The sequence below is a fragment of the Mustelus asterias genome, unplaced genomic scaffold (assembly GCF_964213995.1).
Source record: "Mustelus asterias unplaced genomic scaffold, sMusAst1.hap1.1 HAP1_SCAFFOLD_342, whole genome shotgun sequence".
Classification (NCBI taxonomy): domain Eukaryota; kingdom Metazoa; phylum Chordata; class Chondrichthyes; order Carcharhiniformes; family Triakidae; genus Mustelus; species Mustelus asterias.
This window is the reverse complement of record NW_027590302.1, coordinates 328,097-343,318: the sequence shown is the minus strand read 5'-3', so window position 1 is coordinate 343,318 and position 15,222 is coordinate 328,097. Positions and strand designations below refer to the sequence as shown.

Here is a 15,222-nt window from a genome sequence, read left to right as displayed (position 1 = left end):
TCATTTATGTCAGCTCTTGTTTCCTATCTGCTCACCAGCTTTCTATCCATCTCAAGACATTATCAGCAATCCCATGTGCTTTAACTTTACAAAATAGTCTGTTATGTGAGACCTTGTCGAAAGCCTTCTGAAAGTCTAAATAAACCACATCCACTGGTTCTCCTCAGTCAACTCTACTACTTACATCCTTACAAAATTCCAATAGATTCGTCAAACATGATTTCCCTTTTGTAAATCCATGCTGTCTTTATCTGATTATACCACTGCCTTCCAAATGCCGAGTTGTGAAATCCTTGATAATAGACACCTGCAACTTCCCCAGTACCGATGTTAAGCTCACTGGTCTATAGTTCCCTGTTTTCTCTCTCCCTCCCTTTTTGAATAGTGGGCTTACATTAGCTACCCTCCAATCTGTAGGAACTATTACCGATTCCAAAGAATTTTGAAAAATAACCACTATTTCCAGGACCACTTCCTTAAGTACTCTGGGATGAAGATTATCTGGACCTGGAGATTTATCCACCTTCAATTCCATCAATTTCCCCAAAACCATTTCTCAACTGATGCTGATTTCCTTCAGCCCCTGACTAAAACATGTTTCTTTCAGACCTTCTGGTACATTATTCACATCTTCCTTTGTGAAAACTGAAGCAAAGTACAAATTTAATTCCTCAGCCATTTCTTTATTCCCCGTTATGAATTCTCCCATTTCTAACATTCGTTTTTGTCAATCTTCTTCTCTTTACATATCTATAGAAACTTTTACAGTCAGTTTTTATGTTCCCTGCCAGCTTACTTCCATACTCCAATGTTCCCTGGGAGTGGGTGAAGCTGTTTAAAACCTGTTGATCAGTCTGCTGTGCGATCCGGTCACTAGGACCCGGTTGGGAGCATAAAACGCTGAAGCCCCACCCACTCACTGTTGCGTCACAAAGATCCCAGCGCAGGCGCTCCGCTCCCTGCTGAATCAAGATGGCGGCTGTTAACCTGAGCCTCGTCCCGGGAAAAAGACCTGAAGCTGTAAACACGGGACCTGCGGATTACTATTAGAGGTTTGAGACCTTCAGCAGATATTTAGAAATCCTCTCCGTCCATCTGCCGGTTCCAATCCTCCCTCCATGTATCCGCATCCTTACCGGTTGCTGATGAGACAAAGGAATGTCTCTCCCCATTGCCATCATTCACGCTGCGCATGCGCCACACACTGCCTGACTGCGGATGCGCAGCTCTCTCCCGTGCTGTGGATAGGGGACATTCACTACCGCGAGGAATGGTGGGTAAAGCGCACGCCATCGAGACGCCTCATTTGTGAACAGTGAGCTTTTTCTGCTGCGATGTGAAAATTAGGGACAGTGATGCAGTCATTAGGAATCAAATTATACTGTAATCTAAGTACTCAAGGCATTCCTTATCCACCAAAAAGTAAGGGAATGGAAATTCTCGACCGAAATATCTGAAATTGATACATAATAAGGGGGAAGTCATAGAGGTTTACAGCATGGAAACAGGCCCTTCGGCCCAACTTGTCCATGCCGCCCATTTTTTAAAAAACCCCTAAGCTAATCCCAATTGCCCGCATTTGGCCCATATCCCTCTATACCCATCTTACCCATGTAACTATCTAAATGCTTTTTCAAAGACAAAATTGTACCCACCTCTACTACTATCTCTGGCAGCTTGTTCCAGCCACCTACCACCCTCTGTGTGAAAAAATTGCCCCTCTGAAACTTTTGTATTTCTCCCTTCTCACCTTAAACCTATGCCCTCTAGTTTTAGACTCCCCTACCTTTGGGAAAAGATATTGACCATCTAGCTGATCTGTGCCCCTCATCATTTTACAGACCTCTATAAGATCACCCCTCAGCCTCCTACGCTCCAGACAAAAAAGTCCCAGTCTATCCAGCCTCTCCTTGTAACTCAAACCATCAGGTCCCGGTAGCATTGCAGTAAATCTTTTCTGCACTCTTTCTAGTTTAATCATATCCTTTCTATAATAGGGTGACCAGAATTGCACACAGTATTCCAAGTGTGGCCTTACCAATGTCTTGTACAACTTCAACAAGACATTCCAACTCCTGTATTCAATGTTCTGACCAATGAAACCAAGCATGCCGAATGCCTTCTTCACCACTCTGTCCACCTGTGACTCCACTTTCAAGGAGCTATGAACATGTACCCCTAGATATCTTTGCTCTGTAACTCTCCCCAACGCCCTACCGTTAACTGAGTAAGTCCTGCCCTGGTTCAATCTACCAAAATGCATCACCTCACATTTGTCTAAATTCCATCTGCCATTCGTCAGCCCACTGCCGTATCTTTAATGAACATCAACACGCAAAAATGGAACTTGATGACTTTTAAACAGCTTGCCCTCTTGACATAGAAGTGTCATAATGGGAAATGTGTGTGGTGGATAGAGCTGTTTCTGGGGCACAGGGGATTGTGGGATCCACGGCCCCATTAAACAGCAGCTATTGGTATGTGTTTTATTAGAGAAGCGTCAGTGGCTGCAAACATTAACTCTGTTTCTGTCTCCATAGATGCTGTCTAACCTGATGAGTATTTACAACGTTTTCTCTTTTCATTTCAGATTTCCAGCAGCTGCAGTGTTTTGATTTTGTTTAGTTGAAGGCGTTGCTCATGGAACTGAGTCTAGAAACAAATGGACCATTTAAAGCTGTGTTTCAAGTAAGGAAAAAGTCGTTCTGTCAGGGATTTTCATTAAATTTACATTTAGAAAAATTTCACATTTTTCAGTGTGTGGGAAGGGATTCAGTCGTTCATCCACACTGCTGAGGCACCAGCGAGTTCACAACTGGAACATGGACATTACTAGAATTACCAGCAATTGGCTAAACCTCCTTTGGCCGCACCTTCCAAAACTACAAACCTCTCCTCCAACATGGATAAGGGCAGTTTGTGCATGGAAACCCCACTACCTGCATTTACTCTTCAGAATCACGCACTATTCTGACTTGGTAGTATACTGCTCTGCCTTCACAATCACTCGGCCAAAATCCTAAAACTTATTTCCGAGCAACACAGTACAGTGGCTCAGGGTGGCACAGCGGTCAGCACTGTTGTCTCACAGCACCAGGGATCCAAGTTCGATTCCAGCTTTGGGTGACTGTCTGTGTGGAGTTTGCACATTCTCTCTGTGACTGCATGAGTTTCCTTCAAGTGCTCCGGTTTCCTCCCACACCCCAAAGGTGTACAGGTTAGGTGGATTAGCTATGCTAAATTGCCCCTTAAATGCAGGAGGTTACAGGTTACCTCAGGATTACAAGTTGTTTTGAGATTGAAAGCGACATTTGGAGGTGATAGTTTTCCTGCGTCCTTTGAGTTGGTGAAGGTTGTGGTTTGGCAGGTTCTGTCAGTTCTTGTCCAGTTGTAGATGTATAAAGTCCTTACCGTTCATTCCCTCCCTGTTTCATCTCTATCTTTCTCCTCTCATTGAGGCTGAATTCTTGTGTAGATCTGGACTGGGTGGCAGGTTTCCTGCATTGAAGGACATTAACAAACCATTTGGGTTTTTAATCACAATCCAGCAGCTTCCGGAGTCACTTCTTCCTTGTGCCGGCTCCACAAATTACCAGATTCATTCAGCTCAATTTCACAACCTACCTTTGTGTTTATCACTGTTTTTTCTCCTCTTTAAATTAATTTGCAGCCTCGAGAAATCCATGAGCCATGTACATATTCAGTGTGAGAGATTGCAACCCCTGAAGGAGCTGCTTCTCCACTTTTAGTTACAATTCTGTTCAGCCCCACGCTCCTGTTCATTGGCTGCCCAGTGTGGAGGAGACTGGGGAGGTCAGAGGATCTTTTCCTGGACCTGCTCTTGGGGCTGGTTAAAACAGTAATTTGTAGTTCAGCAGAGGGTAACTTGGCTGTGGGCCCCTCTTCTGTGGTTTCACAGTAACTTCATTACAGTGTTACTGTCAGCCTTACTTGTGACTAATAAAAATAAACTTTAACTTTCTTGTCCATGCTCGTGTGGTCCTGGAGAGGGAGCAGACAGTGTCGACTGAAACACTCGATATCTTCCACAACTCAGGGTACAGAGTGTCTCACAAACACTGGAAACAAAGTTCTGGTTTAGTTCAGATGGAAGTTCGATTGGACCACAAGATTTGGGGAAACAAGATTTGAAATAATATTCCATGGAAACTAGAATTGTTTGTTGTGAATTTCTATCCTGTACTGACAGTGATACTGACTCTGTCAATGTCTTTTACAAGGTCCACAAGGGCGATGAATTGCAGATGGGAAATGGAAACCAAACATCACATCAAGATCTGACAGAGTCACTCAATTCATCAGAACCTGAATATCATCTACCTTTAAATGTGGAAGGAGAAATGTTTGTCTGTTCTGGCGGTGGGGAACAATTTCAAACATCAGTGTGACGGGAAAAGCACCGAGACACACACCTGAGTGAGAGTGAACTGACTGGAAAGAGCTTTAACCAGTTACACAGCCTGAAAAAAACATCACACCATTCACAGCAGAGAACAATAAGATCATAAGAATTAGGATCAGAATTAGGCCATTGGACTCATCGGGTCTGCTCCTCCATTCAATGAGATCACGACTGATCTGATATGACAATCCAATTTTCTGCCTTGTCCCATAACCCTTAATAGCCTTACTTAGAAGCAATACACATGTTGTGTGTGGACAAGGCTTGAACAGACAAGAACACCCGCACCATGGAGAAACCATGGAAATGTGGGGACTGTGGGAAGGGATTCAGTTACCCATCGCTGCTGGAAATGCATCGGCGCAGTCACACTGGGGAGAGACCATTCACCTGCTCCATGTGCGGGAAAGGATTCATTCAGTCATCCCACCTGCTGACCCACCAGCAAGTTCACATTGAAGAGAGGCTTTTTAACCACTCTGACGGTGATCACAACTCTAAAAGCTCTGAGGACCTGGTCACGCACCAATCTATTCACACCGAGAAACGGTTCTGCTGCTCTTACTGTGGGAAGTTATTTAAACGATCACAGAATCTCATTGAACACAAACGCACTCATACTGGGGAAAGGCCGTTCACCTGCTCTGTGTGTGGGAAGGGATTCACACGATCATCTCACCTCGCTACACACCGACTGGTTCACACTGATAACAGACCTTTCAAATGTACTGAATGTGAGAAGAGTTATAAAACCACAAGTGATCTGCTGATACACCAGCGAGTTCACAATGAGGAGAGGCCATTCAGATGTACAGTGTGTGGGAAGGGATTCACTCTGTTATCCAGCCTCCAGAAACACCAGCGAGTTCACACTGGGGAGAGGTCGTTCACCTGCTCCTTGTGTGGAAAAGGATTCATTTATTTAACCAGCCTCAGATCACACCAACTTGTTCACTCGGATAAGAAACCTTTCAAATGTTCTGAATGTGAGAAGAGCTTTAAGACCTCCAGTGTTCTGCTGAGACACCAGCAAGTTCACTCCGGGGAGAGACCGTTCACCTGCTCCGACTGTGGAAAGGGATTCACTCGCTCATCCAACCTGCAAACACACCAGCGCATTCACACCGGGGAGAAACCGTTCACTTGCTCTGAGTGTGGGAAGGGATTTTCTCACTCATCCACCTGCTGAGACACCAACACACTCACAATGGAGAGAGACCGTTCACCTTCTCTGAGTGTGAGATGGGATTCACTCAGTCAACCCATCTTCTAAATTGACAAATGTCTGGAGGGGTTGGATTCTGTTGTTATTGCGGCTGTCAATCACATCCAGGACTGAACCGTGTTCATTCTGACAGTTGGAGTTTGCTGATGTTAGTGATTGCTATAACTCAGCTGGAGATTAATACTCTGGATAAATGTCAACTGAACTAATATTGTTTCAGACACAAAGCCGGCACCTTCATTTCTCCAGGATAAGAACAGATTAATCAATGTCTTGTTGCATTTCTGTGCCCTTTTCTCGTTTCTAACTCTATATTATTTCAGTTCTCATACCTTCAGTTACTCTCATGGACAAGTCCCAGCTCCCCATACCTTCCAGAGTGTCTTTCCTGGCATCGGAATCCAGGGGAGGTATCAGTAACACATCCGCGATCACAAAAGATAAATCACAGTTGTTTGCACTGATCCACTGTTGCCCCAATCATTGAGGATGGTGATATTTGTCGAGCTTTCTCTCTCTGTGATTTGTTTAATTGTCCCCCACCATTCACGACTGGAGGTGGGGGGACTGCAGCTCTGATCTGATCCGTTGTTTGTGGGATCGCTTGGTCCTGCCTGGGACATGCTGCTTCTGCAGTTTAGCATGCTTATAGTCCCGTGTTACAGAGTAACCAGGTTGGAATCTCAGTTTTAGGGTGCCCAGTGCTGCTCCTGACTTGTTCTCCTACACTCCATGGTGAACAAGGGGAGGTGATGACTGGTGGGACTATTGCTGAACTATTAATCCAGAAACTCAACTAATGATTTGGGGACCGGGTTTCGAATCCTGCCACATCAGTTGGTGGAATTTGAATTCAATGAAAAAAATCTGGAATTAAGAATTTACTGATGACCATATCAGGGCGGCACGGTAGCACAGTGGTTAGCACTGCTGCTTCACAGCTCCAGGGTCCTGGGTTCGATTCCCGGCTCGGGTCACTGTCTGTGTGGAGTTTGCACATTCTCCTCGTGTCTGCGTGGGTTTCCTCCGGGTGCTCCGGTTTCCTCCCACAGTCCAAAGATGTGCGGGTTAGGTTGATTGGCCAGGTTAAAAAAAATTGCCCCTTAGAGTCCTGAGATATGTAGGTTAGAGGGATTAGCGGGTAAAATATGTGGGGGTAGGGCCTGGGTGGGATTGTGGTCGGTGCAGACTCGATGGGCCGAATGGCCTCCTTCTGTACTGTAGGGTTTCTATGATTCTATGATTCTATAAAACCATTGTTGATTATCGTAAAAACCCATCTGGTTCACTAATGCCCTCAGGGAAGGAAATCTGCTGTCCTTACCCAGTCTGGCCTACATGTGACTCCCTCTGAAATGGCCTCGCAAGTCACTCAGCTCAAGGGCAACAAGGACTGGGCCATAAATGCTGGCCATCCAGCAATGCCCATTTCCCACGAAGTAATGAAAAAGAATTTCAAGTTGAGGACTCCCAGGATGACTCACTTGCACTGTCCACCTCTGTGCTGCTCCCTCTACTCAGGTCTGAACTGCTGGTAGGACAGCACATTTTGGCAGCAAGAATAAAAGGGAAGCAGATTATCTAAGTGGTGAGAGATTGTAGAGCTCTGAGATGCAGAGGGATCTGGGTGTTCTAGAGATTGAATAAACTGGGATTGTTCTCCCTGGAAAGACGGAGGCTGAGGCGCGACCTGATAGACGTTTATAAAATGATGAGGGGTATGGATAGGGTGAACACTTGGGACCTTTTTGCCAGGGCAGAAATGACAATTACAAGGCAGCACAAGTTCAAGATAAGGGGGAAAGGTTCAGTGGAGATGTGTGGGAGAAGTTTTTTTACACAGAGGGTGGTGGGGGCCTGGAATGCACTGCCAAGTGAGGTGGTTGAGGTAGATACGTTAGTGACATTTAAGACTTATCTGGATAGACACATGAACAGACGGGGAATAGAGGGATATAAGTGGTTGGTCTCGATAGGACAATGTGATCAGCGTTGGCCGAAGGGCCTGTTCCTGTGCTGTTCTTTGTTTTTTGCATGAATCACAAAAAGCTTGTCAGCAGGTAAAGCAAGTAATTAGGAAAGCTCTCATTTATTGTGAGGGGAATTGATTACATAAATATGGAGGTTATGCTTCAGTTATCCAGAGCACCAGTGAGACCACATCTGGAGCACGGTGTACAGTATTGGTCATCTTGTTTAAGCAAGGATGTAAATACATTGGAAGCAGTCGATTGACCAGACTAATGCTGGAAATGTGTGGATTATGGGTAAAGCTTGGACAGGCTAGGTTTGTGTCTGCTGGAGTTTAAAGATAAATTTAAGATAAATTTGATCGAAACATAGAAGATCCTGAAGGGTCTTGACAGGTTGATGTGGAGAGGATGTTTCCTCTTGTGTGAGAATCTAGAGCGAGAGGTCCCTGTTTAAAAATAAGGGTTCACACATTTAAAACGGAGATGAGGTGAAATATTTTCTTTCAGAGGGTCGTGAACCTCTAGAACACTCTTCTGAAAAGGCAGTGGGAGCAGAATCTTTGAATATTTTTAAGGCAGATGTAGATAGATTCTTGGCAAGCAAGTGGGTGATAAGTTACTGGGGGTAGGCAGGATGCAGATTTAAAGTTACTATCAGATCAGCCCTGATCTGATTAAATGGTGGAGCAGACTCAAGGGGCCAAATAGCCGAATCCTGCTCCTTGTTCCTGTGAGACATTGGCAGTAAGATATGATTCAAAGTATGACTGTGTCAGCCTGTTGCTTGACTGGACTGTTTGACTGTAGGAATGGTCATGTTTAATAGTTTGTAGCTTAGTTATGTGTAATAATCAAGTAATTGAAGTTTATTAATCAATTAACCTGATGTGATATTCTGCTTAATTATAATATATTAGTATCATGTAACTGGCTTTGTCTGTAACTGCATTCTCATTTGACAAGTGAAATACATCACATGACCCGAGGCTGGTGTAAAGCTACACTTTTATACTTTAATTACAGAGTCCCGTGGATCCCATCAACTCTGGATGAGCTAAGGTCTGGAACTGTTAACTCCTCAGCCATTAATTAACAGTTATACTTGAGTTAGAGGCCATATTGTGTGAAGAAACCAGCTGTGAAGTTTCAAACCTTCAGCACTGTGTCATAAATTAGTTTAAACTTTTAACTTGTAATATCTTAAAAGAAACAATCACTTTCCTTCACACGCTATAACCATCTTTGGTTTGAAAAATTAAAGGTTTCAGTTTAGTTTTCATCACACAGTAGTTATTCTGACTCATTAGTTTTGAACATTTATCAATTGAATGTATCATACTGTATTTGTGTTTTCTGCTATCTCACCTTTTACACACTGATTTGATGCCCACTTTCTTTGGATTTCAGATCTGAAGTAACTTTGTAATTTCTGTATTAGTTTAAGGCTGTGTGTCACTTTGTGTCCTTTTAATTAACTGTGTTCCAAGCTCTGGCAACCACTACAAAAACCAGCAAGCACTTTCTTTAACCAAAATATACTGAGAGTCACCTGCCCCAATGAGAACTCTACAGGATTTCTACACATCAATTAGACATTTGAGACAATGAACCCAAATGTTAACCATTAGGATTTGACACCATAAACTTGCTTTTCTCAAATAAGTGACAAAGAAGATATCTTTAGGCCTCCATTATCTCAGTGTAAAGCCATACAATTTAATGAAATCACAGAAAAGGCATATGGGGCAAACTCCGGAAGTAACTGACACATTAGAGGGCCAGTCGGGAGATTGCAGGAAATGGTCAGTAGATGACCATCACCATTAAGAAACCAATCAGAAACTGATTACACACCATCTAAATCAATCAGGGACTGATCATGGTGAACCAGAGTTCAGGAACACCATTGATCGTGCACAGGGGCTGTGTCTAGAAAGGGTTAATAACCATCAGCTTTCAGCTGCCCAGTTCACAGCTCAGAGAAGCGGAGTAGGAAGAAGAGTACGTCCAAAGATGTGCAGGTTAGATTGATTGGCCATGCTAAAAATTGCCCCTAGTGTCCTGAGATGTGTAGGTTAGAGGGATTAGTGGGTAAAATATGTAGGGATATGGGGGTAGGGCCTGGGTGGGATTGTGGTCGGTGCAGACCCGATGGGCCGAATGGCCTCTTTCTGTACTGTAGGGTTTCTATGATTTCTATGAAGATAGTCAACAGAACAAGAAACAATACCGCAGTTGGCTGGAAGTTGTGAGCCAGCGTTACAAAGTGAACTGACTGCTTCCACTGCCTTTGTTAAGTTTTGCATTTTGTACTTATGTGATTAACTTAGTAAATTCTGTAAAGCTTGTAACAATATTTGCACCCAGTATGGTCCTGTAGCTAGTTGTAAATGAAAGTCCCTTTTAGATCAGCTCTCCCAACTAAACCCAACAATTGTAATTGACTTTAAGTCTTACATTTAAGTTGAGGTGAACCCACGTCTTTCAGAAAATCTCTGCCAACTTTGGCACAAGCCCCCAGCTGTTAGCCAGGAATTCTTTGCAGGATTAACTTGGGAACAGTGTGCTTTTATCATTTCTGGAACCTAGGTCAATGCAGGGTGGTCAGTCTGGTTTTATCATTGACTCTTCTGTAGCAATTTGACACAACTGAATAGCTTGCTCAGGATAGAGAGCTCTGAATCTAGGGTACTACCTCTGTTCTGCAGGACAAGTAACTATATTCTGTCTATTATTGCAGTGCTGTAATAAAGTCAGTTAAAGACAATCTGGTGTTGGGAGTTTGATTATCTGATGTATGAAACCATAAGATTCAATATTTAGAGTCAACAAGATGAACAAGGAAACACATCAGGGCCCAAAACTCCAGCTGGATATTCACAGGAGAAAGTCTGTTACCCAACATCTTGAGTGGACAGAACAGAGAAAGGTCCCAACTGTAAGAAACCCTCCAAACATTTGTAAATATATTTCAAATGTTGACAGGTCCCAACTCCCAGTTTCCATTCAATTGAAATCAATGAAAGATCTGAGACAGACAGTTGGGTTGAAAGCAGTGCGGGGCCCACATGGACTGAGAAACCAAATCCAGGGACCATTTACACCAAGACACCAAATCCAGGCAGCATTTATACTTTGAAGTTGATTTATCAGGTAGAAGTTGTTTGCAATAAATCCCCAATTTTAAATTAAATCTACAATATTTAACTATCTGGCCAGAATGAACATTCTAATTGGTAAATTCAGAAGATTTATTAACCATTAAGAAGGTAAAAAGGTAACAAGTTAGAAAGATAAAAAGCAAAGTTTGAATTAACAGTGATGGAGAGGAGGAGGAGAAAGCTCATCTTTAACAATGAAACAGACTTCTCACAACTTTCCTCGGTCGATCAGGCCAAAGACATGAAATGATCATCAGACAAGGACATGTTAACAGATTGGCGACTCAAAACCTTTATTTTAACCCCTTCAACTCACATTTACTTAACTCAAATTAGCCTCAGTGTTGAATGATAATTGATTAACTTAATTGTCTGATTGGCCCCTGACACCTACTAGCATCTCCTGATGTCTGAGTACAAAGGTCTACTGAATAAATGAGGCAGCTTGGGTAAGGTCCCATTTATTCCCAACTTAATGTAACTTGTCAAAGCCATAAATGTTTTGTGAGCTCGACCTTATCTTTCTAGATTGGCTGGAAAACATAATTTGACAGTTCTCATGATTTATGACCAGTGTACTTAAAATCATATTATTTATTATAATAAAACATTACAGACTTTGTGTTACAGGTTATATTACCAGTCTGACAAGTACATCTATTGATTAAGTGCTGATTCTTCAATAGTCTCAGAATGAAGGTTCTTCACTTCACTGCTATGAGGATGTTAACCCGAAGGTCCCGTCTGCTCTCCGAGGTGAAAGATCACACGGCTTCTATTTGGAAGGAGAGGAGGGAGCTCGCCCTGCTGAGACCAATATTACCCCTCACCCAATCTCCCTAAAAACAGAACACTGCTCATTATCACATTGTTGATGTGGTTTACCCTGCTGAAACCAATATTACCCCTCACCCAATCTCCCTAAAAACAGAACACTGCTCATTATCACATTGTTGATGTGGTTTACCCCGCTGAAACCAATATTACCCCTCACCCAATCTCACTGCAAACAGGTCACTGCCCCTCATCACATTGCTGCTTGTGGAGGCTGACTGCGCACAGAGATGTCCTGAGGTTGTGAAAGGTGCTATATGAATGCAAATTCTGTCGACTCCAGCCCAGTTACTGTACTTTGCAGCAACATCATCAACACTCCCCCAATGTCATGATGAATAGGGTTCAGTCCTGAATCTGATTAACAACAGCAGAATCAGAGCAGAGCCGTCATCTGTGAACTCGCTGGTGTTTCACCAGATTGGATGATTCGGTAAATCTCTTCCCGCACTCGGAGCAGGTGAACGGCCTCTCCCCAGTGTGAATGCGCTGGTGTGTCAGCAGGTGGGATGATCGTGCAAATCCCTTTCCACACTCGGAGCAGGTGAACGGCCTCACCTCAGTGTGAATTTGTTGGTGCGTCAGCAGGTTGGAGGACTGAGCGAATCCCCTCCCACACTTGGAGCAGATGAATGGCTTCTCCCCAGTGTGAATTCGCTGGTGTACAGTGAGATGAGATGATCGCCTGAACCCAGTCCCACAGTGAGAGCACTTGAACGGTCTCTCCTCAGTGTGAACAAGCTGATGGGACATCAGTTCACCAGAACTTTTAAAGCACTTCCCACACTCTGGACATTTAAAAGGTCTCTTGTCAGTGTGAACTCGTTGGTGTGTCTGAAGGTGGGTTGCTGTCCTGAAACTCTTCCCACACTGTGAGCAGCTGAACAGTGTGTACTCGGTGTGAATGCGCTGGTGCTCCCTCAGTCCGTGTGGGCTTTTAAAGCTCTTCTCACAATTGGAGCATTGAAACTCTCTCTTGTCAGTGTGAACTTGCTGGTGTTTCAGCAGGTGGGATGAGCGAGTGAATCCGTTTCCACACACCGAGCAGGTGAACGGCCTCTCCCCGGTGTGGAGTCGCTCATGCAGCTGAAGGCAGATGAACTGAGCGAATCTCTTCCCACATACGGAACAAATGAACGGCCTCTCCCCGGTGTGTCTGCGTCGATGGATTTCCAGCTCAGATGGGGATCTGAATCCCTTCCCACAATCCACACATTTCCACGGTTTCTCCCTGGTGTGAACGGTGCTTTTTGCTTCCATGTTCAAAGGCCGATGATATTCAAGTCCTGATGAATCGAGTGACTCCGTCAGATTTTGATGTGATGTTTGGTTTGACTTTCCTGATCGTGAACATTTCAAACATTCTGTAAAATGAATTTAAGACAGAATCAAGGAAATGTAAAAGAGAACCCACAAAAACACAAAGGCAGGTTGTGAAATTGAGCTAAATTAATCTTGTAATTTGTGGGGCCAGCGCTAGGAAAAAGTGACCCTGAAAACTGCTGGTTTCTCATAAAAACCCAACTGGTTCATTAACGTTCTTTAGGGAAGGGAACCTGCCACCCAGTCTGGGCTTACACAAGACTCTGGCTTCCATGGGAGGAGAGAGAGAGAGGTGAAGGAGAGGGTAAAAAAGATGAACTTCATAAATCTGCAACTGAATTTAAATTTCAAAAGAATCTCCCAAACCCATAACTCCACCCACTGGAAAGACAAGAGCAGCTGATTCCTGGGAAAACCATCATCTCCAAGACACACGCCAGCAAGTTCACACTGGGGAGAGACCAGACTCCTGCTCCACATGTGAGAAAGATAGAATCGTGCTCTGATGGAAAGTCAACCTAAATCAGAAACTGGTTCCTTCATGGATGCTGATTGCACTTGTGTATTTCCAGCATTTGCAATTTTATTTCAGGCTTACAGAAAATACATCATTTTTTTGGTTTTTTATGTCCACGTTTGTTGCCCTTGTGAAATTATAAAGCAATTTAAAAACATAATACTGTAGTTCCCGAATTGTAATCACATAAGACAGATTTTCTTTTGAATCGTTCATCCAATCAGCTGACACACCAGCGAGTTCAGCAGTGATTACTGGGCTTGGATTCTGCTGTTGTTAATGACATCCAAGACTGAACTCTGTTCATTCTGATAGTTTGGGTTTGTTTCTGTTGATGTTTACAATCTCTGTAACTGGACTGGATGTTTAATATTCTGGAACTTGGCTTGTTTTACCTTGTGACCCTTACTCTTCTAATAAAGTATCTTTCTTTGGTCTATAGCAAATAGTGATTTACTTGTGATTTTTTTCAACTGAGTCAGAGCAGAGGAATAACCTCTCCCCAGTGTGAATTTGCTGGTGCACTGTGAGGTGGGATAATCGCCTGAACTCAGTCCCAAAGTGAGAGCACCTGAAAGGTCTCTCGTCAGTGTGGACACGTTGATAGGATATCACTTCCCTGGAACTTTTGCAGCTCTTCTCGTAATCTGGGTCATTAACAAAATCACTCAAGTGTGAACACGTTTGTGTGTCATATGGTGGGATGACTGAATGAATCCCTTTCCATCTCTGGAGCATTTGAACAATCTCCCCCTAGTGTGAATATGTCAGTGAGCCAACAGGTTGGATGATGGAGTGAAATCAGTCCAATACACAGAGCCGGTGAACCGCCTCTCCCCGGTGCCTGATGAGCTTCCAGCTCAGACGGGTTACTGAATCCCTCATCACTGTCCTCACTCTTCCATGGTTCCTCCCCAGGATGTTTATATTTGTAGCTCCTGAGGCCAGATGATCAACTGAAGCCTCGTCCACGCAGAGAACAGTTTCATCTACTGTGAACAATGCTTTTTCCTTCAATGTTTAAAATCCGAATGATAATCAAGTTACCGTTAACTGGGCAGCTCCGTCAGATCCTGATGTGATGTTTGTTCAAAGATTCCTGACTGCAAATCCTCCACTTCTAAAACTCTGTGACACTGAATTTAAAAGAAAAAAAATGTGAGAGAGAACCCACAAAAACACAAAGGCAGGATGTGAAATTGAGCTGAATGAATCTGGTAATTTCTGGGGCCGGCACTCAGAAAAAGTGACCATGAAAATTCTGGAGTGTCATAAAAACCCAAGTGATTCACTGATGTCCTGCAGGGAAGGGATTGAATGTCACCCATTCAATAGGATCGTGGCTGATCTGACATTTCTCATGTCCACTTTCTTGCCCTTTTCCCATAACCCTTGATTTCCTTACTGTTCAAAAATATACACAAGGGCTTTGCCCCCACAGCTCTCTGTGACAAGGACTTGCAAAGACTCTCAACCCTCTGGGAGAAGAAATTGCTCCTGATCTCAGTCTTAAATTGGCACCTTTTATTCTGAGACTGTGCCCTCTGGTCCCAGACTCTCCCATGAGAGGAAACATCCGCTCAGCATTTACCCTCTCAAGTCCCTTAAGAATCCGATATGCTTCAATGAGATCACCCCTCATTCTTCTAAATTCCAATGAGGAGAGTCCCAACCTGTTTAACCTTTCCTCATAAAACAATCCCTCCATAACGGGGATAATCCAAGTGAATCTACTGTGAACTGCCTCCAATGAAATAATATTTTTC

The 15,222-nt window shown here is 43.6% G+C and overlaps 1 protein-coding gene across 1 annotated transcript; it reads left to right on the top strand.

Annotated features, from left to right (window-relative positions):
• Window positions 1-4,712: 4,712 nt before the first annotated feature.
• Window positions 4,713-5,612, top strand: LOC144486439 (uncharacterized). Its single transcript, XM_078204474.1, has 2 exons — window positions 4,713-4,877; window positions 4,962-5,612. Exons 1-2 carry the CDS (start codon window positions 4,713-4,715, stop codon window positions 5,610-5,612), a joined length of 816 nt encoding a protein of 271 aa, XP_078060600.1.
• Window positions 5,613-15,222: the final 9,610 nt, after the last annotated feature.